Raw genomic sequence first — 10,790 nt, forward strand, 5'->3', positions numbered from 1 at the left:
AGCCTGGCTGCGGCTTGTAAATTATGGATGCCAAACTGAGCTGAGTTTGTGAGCTCGTCTGTCACGGACTTAGGTTCCCTCCGGATAGACATATACAAACGTAAGCACGAATATTTCAGCTTCATGATTTAAACTGAAAACGCTGACGCACAACTGCACCAAGAGCGCGTGTTCGCCTGCAAAGGAGCATCTGACTCACCTGGCCTTCTTCTGAACACAGAACACATGTGCCGGTGTCCTCTATTGCGTCACGAGCCCCGATCCGCTGCGGCGTCCGGTTACTGGAGCTTTATTTTACTAATTCATCATCTTTGTGCGCAGCCTTCACACACACACTCACACGGGCTTCAGTGCTGGTTTCGTTTTACGTCCCCGCTGCCTGCCTCCTCGCAGTGGGGTTGGCTGCATGAAGGAAGGAGAGCGGTGACTTTTGCTATCCTTTATTGGAGGCTTCAAGACGGGGCGGGTCCACACGTGATCACTACAAAAAACTGCACCTGTGGGGGAGGTAGAACCGGCCCAGCTCTCATCAAGTCTGGTTAAACTCTCCTTATCAAAAAGGGCTACAGCATGTATGTAACTAGAAAAGTGTCATGGTATCTGCCATAGAAAATCACAGTTCACAGAACAGAGAGCATTTATAGGCTATGTATGTAATATTATTATAAGTTAGATCTGTCTAGTCTGGATTACTTTATTAATTTAGTGGGGTTTTTTCCTTTCTTTTTTTCTTTAGTGGTCTGTGGGCACTGGGATAAAAATAAGCTTTTTGTGACATTCTCTAAGTAAGCTACCATGTTACCTCCAAGAGATTTTGTGCAAATTCCCAAACAAATTTATGATTGTTAAAAAAAGCATTCTAAACCTGAAGATGATTACCAGAATATTAAAGAAGAAGTAAAACCTACCTTCACTTTCTTCCAGATTTGTCTTAAACGCTGGTGAATCCGACCTCTTGAGGACATACGCATCCTGTGAAGGCCAAAAAGGTTTGAGACTAGATTGTTTTGCAAATAAATGTAACCGGTATCTGTTCAATTATTTGAAGATTGAGACCAAAAACACAGCTAAGGCACCTAATTTCCCACCTGACTGTTTATAAACTGCTGAGTGGACACTTAGTTGATATACGGTAAATAAGCCTGATGGGAAACATTACATGAGGGCTAAACAAATAATTGTCATGTCCAGTTGGGATGTGTTGGTTGTGAAAAAGGATGAACTGTTAAAGATGTACTTCAGCTAATAGCAATATATTTTATGCAGACACTCTGAGTTAAAATAAAGCAATATAAGCTCTAATTGTATGCATGTATTTACAGAGCTGCACTCAAGGAAGCAAATTAGAATAACAACCACGTGGAGAACACGGAAGAAGAAACTAACTGGACCAGATAGAAACAGGTCAAACCAATTAGAGCAAGACAAAAGAAATGAAGACAATTCCAATGAAACATAGATGCATGTTTTGTTTGAGGAGAGATTTAAAACATGATACTGACTCAGACATGGATAAATGCTCTTTACATCTGGTTGTGAATATTGTTTGGAGAACCCAAAAGGGCCCAATGCCAAAGAGCCATACAGCATGAAGCCATCTCACACCTCACAGCCACATACTCGGAGAGATGGCCCACTGTTAACACATTCAGCTGGAGGTGTTTGATGAGGTTTATGTCTTCCTTGCTAAACAGACCTGCTATCTCTCACTGCATTATTCATCAGTTTATTGTCTCTGTCCTATAAGTCCTACGATAATAATATGAACTATTTATTATTTAGTGCTTCTGGTCACTTATTCATCATGCTGACTGTTTTGAGTCCAAGTTGGGCTTTAGGGAGTATGTGTGTGGGGATCATGTACAGGCATTCACGTGTGTGTGTGTTTGTGTGTGTGTGTGTCTGTCCGTGCATGTCCGTGTGTCTTTGTAGCTGTCTGTTTGTGTGATTATGTTGATTCCCTGCGACCTTTCAATGATCTCAGGGTTAATTTATCACCCACTGGGGATATATATTCTTTAGCAGAGATTTTCCTCTGATGATTTACTGTTGTCTTTATTTACTTACCACTCAAATAGCTAAACTAGGTGTGTGAAAAGCAAACAATGAGACAATCTAACCAAACCCTCCTAACTTTAGGGCAAATGCTAACAATGGCTAGTAGATATTCTAAAATGTGGATATAACACACTAAACGAAAAGGTTAAACATGGTAGCATTTAGCTTGAGGCATGTCTGAGCCTTAGTACAACCTCACTTGTTGAATTTCTATTTTCTAATATTTCTTAAAGGGGAACTCCCCCGATTTTATATATCAAAGTCAGTTGACAGGTCTTTGGGAGTACCACTTCATAAGTTGAAAAAGTTGTGTTAAATCTAGTGTGGCTTCAGATGGAGCTGTGTAAAGTCGGATAAATTGCCTTAAGTGTCACTTGAGTCAGCATCTGTTGCAGTGAAGACTACAAGTATGCAAATAAAAAATTAAAAAAACATGGGACTGTGGATTTTGTAATAGTAGTAGTCCACTCCTCATTTCTCCTTAAGGCTAGCAACTCGTGGCTACATTAGCTGCTAAATCTCTGACCAAGTTGTTGGCGGTCCAGTGCATTGTGGGTAGTGTAGGCATCATGGAAGAAGATAGCAAGGCATTTAAAAGATGACACATCTGGTTATGTTACATCAATTGCTATACTTTCTTAAAAGTTGTCAATGTTATTGGAGTGCAATCCTTAACTGGTAAAGTAACTTTTAATGACACTGAATGCCTGTGTCCATTTTGTTAAGTGGGTTGTGGACTGATAAAACACCAAGGACAATGATGGGACAAACTGATACATTGTCAATAAATCAAACCAAACTATGAACCCTCACAGAAACCAATTCACATTGTTGAAAGACCTAAATCAATCTTTGATTTAAACAGTCCTGTATTTGTCTTCTAATTCTTGTTTGATTTTTTTTTTGCAAAGCACTTTGACTTACATCTCTTGTATTAAAAGTGCTCTGTAAATAAATTGTATTATTACCATTGTTACATCAGACAGTTGATCTAGAAAAGCAATAATTTACCTACAAAATCCTCCATCACTTATAATTTATTACTATAGAAAGACTGGGCTTAAAATCAATGGGGTTTGGTTGTCTCACAAGGTACAAAAACATTTATTTTAATGAGGCTGCCTCACATACAGATCCCCTGCTGAAAAGTTTTAACAACGCCCGGCAGGAAGGGAATCAATAGCACGCTTCTGCTGCATCTAACACCTGAGCTGTTCCAATGCCCTTCACAAGACAGATCAACTCCGACACAGCACAATAGTAAACGCTGGACTAAAACCGATCCACAAGCTGTTAGTTACAGTGATTGAAAGGAAACACACCCACTAAATGATATCCTTGCTTCCACATGAAACAACTTGTTTCTCTTAAGTCATATTTTTTGTTTTTTTTCAACACAAAAAGAATCACTAAAACTACTCCAGCTAAGACGCTTGTATCAAAAAAACATATGACTATATCTCACACCTCTAAATCTGTACAGTGCTCTGGTCAGGACCCTGCTTTCAGTAGATTGTACAATGTAAATAAAACATCGAGCCTCTCCTGCTTCTGAAATTACAATTTCCACCTACACATTCAGGTGTGGACAGTAAAATCTATAGCCTGAGTGTGCTGTATCTGGCATCTGACTGTCCCGATGGTAAGACTCATCTGTGGGTGCTAACGATCACACTCTCCCCCTGTCCATCCCTTAGAGGGAGCCAAGCGGGGGCCAGGGGCTTTTATAATTGGTTTTTAGAGGACACCAGCTGTTTCATGTGCCCACAGGCCTATCCCCGAAGGAGGAGCAGAGGGATGAGGTGAGTTGCCACCCCCCCCCACCCCCTATCTCCTCAACCTTCCCCTCCTCCAATGCTGAATGAAAAACTACTGCTGAATAGACAATAGTGAAGGTGGTGCTGCTGCATAATATGATGTTTAAAGAAAAGCTGTATTTAAAAGCTAAAAACATTAATAGTTTAATAAAAAATGTCCTCATAAACACATTATTTTTATTTAGTAGTGAATTTTGTTTAGCTTTGATACTATCATACAGCGGTATAAGTCAGCTTGCATTACTAAGCAGCTAAATAATGTAAAAAAATATATATCAACTGAGAATTTAGGGGAAAATACCACAAAGTTTTATCTGCGTCTCCCACCCTGTGAATTATTATATTACGTATCTGGGGGGAAAACATTGAGCCCTTGTAATTTTAAGTAATGAAAATGGTCACTTAGGCACACAAACAACCACAAAGACACACACACACACACACACACACACACAGGCAGCTTTATAGCCTCGAGGGACAGACATATCACCCTACATTGGTCTCCAGGGCAGAGTGGAGACGCTGGAAAGTGGATGAGAGTGAAGTGCTGCTTCGTTCAAATGGGAAAAGTAAAGTAAATTACTGTCCACTCAGACAAGACAGGAACCAGGGGGGGGGGGATTGTGTCTGTTATCTCATTAGGAAAATTAAATGCCTGGATAATACTATGTGTGACCAATTTGGTTTTGTGTTTGTAAGGGTTTCCAAGGACAAAAGAGTACAAAATGATCAGGCTTCAGACAGTTGTTTTTTTCACAATATGAGAGTCAAAATAATGAGCTATATGTTAGGTAGATGGCATGTGCCGTATTGTCCCAACAGTGACAGGAATGAAGATGGAAATCAATACAAAAGAGCCAGAAGCCATCCGCTGTTGTTCACTGACCCTGTATCATTTTACCCTAAAGGCATGCATTCACAAAGGCTTTACGGTTACCATAAAACACGCCACAGCACATGCTAAAGACAATACATAATCTCAAAATATTGGGCAGTAAAGTGGAAAAGTATATTTGCTTTATGCACTTTTACTTTTTTTTTTTTTTTACACACACTTTTACCAGACAGCAGCATTTGTCCTGCAGCTTCACACAAGGATACAAACACTGCAAATAGTGTGTTTTCTCTGGTTTTTCCTCTTGTCTCTACATGCCCGGTAGTTTTCTGAGCCTCAGGTTTCACCTAAAAGGTAAGGAATGATCCTTTTCTCTCCACTCGGTTAGGACTGGGATATGTTTTTCCACCCCCTCCACACACACACAAGGAGTATTTATCTTTTAATTCTGTGGCCTTCACTTCATTTGGTCGATAGAAAATGCAGTTAATCTGCTGAAGATCAAGTAATGCCCACTCAGTGGTGTGTTAATGGATTGAAGGTGTGTGTGCAAAAGGTTGCAGCTAAACATGCACATCCTTCCGTTGACAGAATTTAAAGTGAACACACCTCATCAAGGTAAAAACTTCCTGCTCCTGAGCGTCGTTTCTTAATCTCAAAACAGGCCGTAAAATAAGTTCCCTCCTGAAAAAAGACAATCAATAAATAGCTCAGCAGGGTTTTGCGGCCATTCTTGATTTCATATCTCTTTTACTGCACACAGTCAAGCCCTAATATGAAGTTTTGAACCAATATGATAAATGCACAAATCCTCCTCGCAATTTTTAGGCCAATGCAGCTGTTTTTTTTTTATTTAAAGAAAAGACAGGAACTATTCTTTAACATATAAATGTCATGAAGCTACTATTAGTATGCGGATAAATGTATTGGAGCAAACCTTAGCCTAATAAGTATTTATTACTAAAATGTAACTGAGTAGAAGTCAGGAGTCACATAAAATGGAAATATTTAAGTACAAGTACCTCGGATTTGTATTTAAGTATACAGAACATGATTAAATGTACTTAGATGGCCTCCGTTCACTGATCTGTAATCATGCATTCACTCGCACGCGCACTAGGGGTGGGGGAAAAAATCGATAAAGCATAGTATCGCAATATTTTCAGTGGCAATACTGTATCGATACACAGGCGCCAAGTATCGATCTTTTATTAGATATGTGTTGGTCAGTTTGTCTGCTTGACAATCCCATTTTGCAGCAATAAAATTGAAGTACTATGAACAAACAAAGAAATGTATCTTTTTAGATAAAACAGATGTTGACAAAGTGTCCTTTTGGGGACATCATTTGATAATTGGGAAAAATGTGAAGTTGGAAAAAAGGTTATAAATTGCAAAATATCGCAGAATATTGCAATATGTTTAAAATTGTAATAATAACGTGTTGTCGCATGAGTAACGTGATGATATCGTATCGTGAGGCGTTTGGTGATTCCCACCCTTAGTGCGCACAGACACACACACACACACACACACACACACACACACATAGAGGAAAATATATACTTAGATAAACATACATACTCATAGACTTCACATGCACCAATTAAAGACTTGGCATGAAATCCTATATGCAACACATCCATATCACGGTATTATTGTTTTTTTGCGTATATTTTAATATTAAATGAAAATTGTGAAGAAAGGAGAAATTAAGCAGTAGATACCAATTGGATAAAAGGCAAGAACATGCACTGATAATATGTTATCAAAGGCTGTTCAAAAGCAGTCTTTCAAATGGTTAAATAACCAATAAATTGTAAGGCCTGTGCATTGTGTTGACTGAGTTGGTGGTGCAGTGTAACACAGCAGCAGCCAGTATGGATTCTCCACTAACCCACTGACCTGCATTGCAGAGGCAGTTCTTTTCGTTTTGCTACGTGCTCTGTTTGGTTAATAAAATAGAAGTGGGATCATTGCAGCCTTTAGAAATGCTGCCCTCTAGTGTTTACAGACAGTTACTCCATTGGCGCCTATTTGGTCTGTGTGTTACATTCTATGGGTCTGGGTGCAACAAGAAATACTATATTCTGATATTTAGTCAGAATAATGTATATTATATAATTGGGATGATAACCAGTAACAGCGGTGGCAGTAGCTCAGTCCATGGGGAGTTGGGTTGGGAACCGGAGGGTCACTGGTTCAAGTCCCCTTACGGACCAAAGTACGGTGGTGGACTGGTAGCTGGAGAGGTGCCAGTTCATCTCCTGTGCACTGCCAAGGTGCTCTTGAGCAAGGCACCAAACCCCCAACTGCTCGGGGCGCCTTTCCACGGGCTGCCCCCTCACTCTGACATCTCTCCATAAGTGCATGTGTGTGTAATTCAGGCCTGTGTGTAATGTGTGTAATAACAACGAGTGTAAAGTGTAGTTTCCCCTTGTGGGATTAATAAAGTAAAATAAAAATAAAAAAATAAAACTATAAGTATCAAATAAATGTAGTGGACTAAAAAGTACAATATTTGCCTCTAAAATGCAGTGAACGATATGACAGTAGAATGTCAGTACACGTACTGTACCTCAGAATCAGACGTGGATTTATTGCCAAGTAAGTAACCCTGAAAAGGAATTTCCCTTGGTGCATACATAAACATATTATATATTAATATTAAATAAATAATAATACAGAAACACATATCTACAAAAAAACTGTTTCAAATAAAAAAGAGGCTGAATGGTTTAGTGCAGAATGTGCAAAAGGTTTAGGATATATATTATGTGCAAAGGGCAGGTGTAGTCCAGGATGTGGGTTAATGTTAGGTTAGGGCAATGTGAAGTTTTTAGGGCCTTCTTGATGAGGTCCTGGGCGATGATGGAGCCCAGGAAGCAGAAGGACTTCACAGTGTTGACTTTGAGTCATCGAGGGTGATGGGGCAGGTGGGACTGCTTCCTTCTGGAAATCCACAACCGTCTCCACTGTCTTCAGAGCGTTTAGCTCCAAGTTGTTCTGACTGCACCAGGTCACCAGGTGGTAAATCTCCACCTGTAGGCGGACTCATCCTGACCAGAGATGAGTCCAATGAGGGTGGTGTTGTATGTGAACTTAAGGAGCTTGACGGACTGGCCTTGGGGGGAACCAATGCTGCTGGTCCTCGAGTCTGAGATGTGTTGCCCCAGTTCACGCACTGATTCCTGTCAGAGAGAAAGTCTGTGGTCCACCTGCAGGTGGAGTCAGCAACATGCAGCTGGGAGCGCTTGTCCTGCAGCAGAGCTGGGAGGATGGGATGGTGGAGCACTTGAAGCAGGTTGGTACATGGCATGTTTCCAGTGAGGTGTTAAAGATGTCTATGACTACTAGAGACAGCTGATCAGCGACACTGCACCACTTCAGGGTGAGGGAGAGACAGAGTCTGGCCCGTCTGCTTTGCAGGGGGTTTTGTTTTTAAAACAGCCTGTTTGTTAACTTGTCTCACCTAGGTGGAGGAGGGTTGCTGTTGTAGAGGGGGTGGCCAGCGATGAACAGGCCCTGGCCCCAGCTGGGGGGGGGGGGGGGGGGGGGGGGGGGGGGGGGGTCTTTCAAAACGACAGAAGCAGTTGTTGAGATTGTTTGCCAGGCGCAGCTCGTTGATGGAGTGGGGGGCTTTTGATTTGTAGTTTGCGATCTGCATAGAACAATCTGTTATATAGACAAATCTGTTCTATATCTATATCTATGTATAAGCACAGTCATTAACTGACAACTGTTGTTGGAGTTTCTCAGAGTAGTAAAATTTTACTTTAGTAGCCTACAGTACTTGAGTAAATGTTCTCATTTATACTTTTCACTACAGATTTAGACCATCAGAAGAAAGCAGAACTAAACAGTTTAATGATTAATGTGAGTTTTCTGGTGTCGTCACACATACAGTTTTCTTAGGGGGGTGGGGTAGAGTTGGAGACATGTTATATAATATAGTATTTCTTAAAATCTTTGAAATATCCCTGTTTTGTTCGTAGTGGGTTTTTTTTTTATACATAAAAAAATATCACGCTAGAGTTATAAGCCTCATCAATCAAGGAAAGAACATGCGCGTAAGTGTCAGGTGTTGAATAGATTACATGTTGAAAACATAAACAGGTCTCTGATACAGAGCCTGTTAGTGAGGTCAGTTCAGGTCTGTATGAAGTTCGTTTCTAACTGTTACATTGTTTAGTGATCAATGGCTGTCCTTGACTGTGAATGACTTTCTGTAATAGAGCCATTCAAACAACCACACACTTCAGCCACGGTTTCAACTTTACCTCGGAGGCAGATTTAGGTCATTGTCAAGCTCGCCAGAATCACTTATATATTGGTTATATCCGGTCATTATTTTCAAAATTAAAAAAACTTACTTCATAGTCTTCATTTTTTTCTTTTTTTTAAGATTAGGCCTTTACGTGTGACAGGACAGTTCAGACATGAAAGGGGAGGGAGTAAGCCAAGTCACCGAGGCGCCCATATTTCCTAGTCTTTTTAAAGCATACAATTTTAGATTTAGTTTGAAGGTTTATTGTGGACCATGAAAACAGTAGGCTAGTATAACTAATAAACAAATAAACAAATACACATTTGAATAATCTTAATTTTAGGTAGTTTTTTTCCGGGATCTTTCAAGCAATCTCATGGTCTTCATGAACAGATCATCTCCATAAAAATTTAACAAGTTCCGTCCACTGTTAGAGACTGAAAGCCCTGGAAAAACTAACAACAACTAGGCTACAAAGTGGACGTTGAGCAAAATAAATTCAGCTCCAGTTTTTGTATAAGTTCACTGTAAAATAGTAAAAATTCAAGTCCTTTTTTCTTAACAATATAGAAAACAAATCAACATTACAATCAATATGTATGTCTACAAAACAAAGTAAACTTAAATGTAAAATAGTAATAATACTAACTAAATCATACAATGTGCAGGGTTTACATACATATATATTTTTCTTTTCGTTTTCCATAAATGTTATAGATTTTATTTGAGATAAAGGTCTAGTAACAATAAATAGGCGTTGGCTTTATAACGTTATTACCCTGTCCACACGAAAAAAGGCAAAACAACAACTTCCGGTTCTATACTCACTAACCTTTGCTAACTTAACATAGCAAGTAGCGTTATATCTTCAGCTGCTGTTTGCTAGGGGGAGTTCCGTGTTGCCTGATAGTCATCGTGCGAGAAGGAGTCGTCGTACCGGGGAACAGAACCGCCGTGACCGCGGCCGAACAACCTCCGACCCACCGTCCTCTCCCCGCGGTGGAAACATGGCGCCACTAAGCCTTCTGGAAAAGGCTCAGGTATGGCTCTTAAAGGCGGTCAATGGATTCCTCTTCGCGTTGTTTCGGCTCTTGTCCCCTCGGACACCCGTTATGTCCGGGAAGAAGCTCCCGCCCATCAGCAACCCTCTGCTGTTGGTGTCAGCGACGCAGCTCGCCAAGAAGATCCGGAGAAAAGAGGTGTGTGCACCTGGTCAAACTTCAAGACAATCGCTGCATGAAAAAAACAAACAGATTTAGCGTCACTTCTTACTTAAAAATGTAATGTTAATGTTTGTTTAGTCTCACAAAAGTTAAATTAGCAGTCAGCTATCTTAACATCTGTTATCAGTAGATTATTCTTTTACATCCTTGTAGCTTGTTTTTCTATTGGCTGAATAAAAAACCCTATTAAAGCCAAAGCTAGTTGCACTTCTCTACTCCAGCCTTTAAGGATCTTACCCTAACTATTTCCATGCCTAAAAGTCTTTATAACGACACAGCAGCACCTGTGTAATACCAACACCTGTACTTCTAATCATTATAAAAAATATATATAGTGGACACAAAAGAAGGAGCTGTTTTGTATTGTCCCTGCAGCCTTTTATAATAATGATTTATAATTGATAATTGAGGCAAATCAAGCTGTTTCAACCAGCTGTCACAGTGGGTTTTATCCAAAGTAACCTCTGATTCATACAAATTGGATAAAATGTCTGAAAGAATTTATTTATTTCAACAGGGTCAGTTCTAATATCACCATCTGAAGATTTAATAGCGGAAATATCTGCAAAATAGTCACTGGACCTTAATCT

General features: G+C 39.9%; 1 protein-coding gene and 1 long non-coding RNA gene across 2 annotated transcripts in view; one reads left to right on the top strand and one right to left on the bottom strand.

Annotated features, from left to right (window-relative positions):
• The window catches only part of LOC116707037 (uncharacterized), a 23,259-nt gene extending 22,455 nt beyond the window's left edge, over positions 1-804 (bottom strand). The window contains exon 1 of the long non-coding RNA XR_004336389.1: positions 329-804. This is a non-coding gene — a long non-coding RNA (uncharacterized LOC116707037). The remainder of the gene's footprint in view (positions 1-328) is intronic.
• Positions 805-9,835: 9,031 nt separating this feature from the next.
• faah2b (fatty acid amide hydrolase 2b) overlaps positions 9,836-10,790 on the top strand; it is an 11,447-nt gene continuing 10,492 nt past the window's right edge. The window contains exon 1 of the mRNA XM_032544111.1: positions 9,836-10,176. Coding sequence (XP_032400002.1) covers positions 9,985-10,176 — 192 coding nt within the window. The 5' untranslated portion in view covers positions 9,836-9,984. The remainder of the gene's footprint in view (positions 10,177-10,790) is intronic.

Source organism: Etheostoma spectabile, chromosome 19 (genome assembly GCF_008692095.1).
Source record: "Etheostoma spectabile isolate EspeVRDwgs_2016 chromosome 19, UIUC_Espe_1.0, whole genome shotgun sequence".
In the NCBI taxonomy this organism is placed as follows: domain Eukaryota; kingdom Metazoa; phylum Chordata; class Actinopteri; order Perciformes; family Percidae; genus Etheostoma; species Etheostoma spectabile.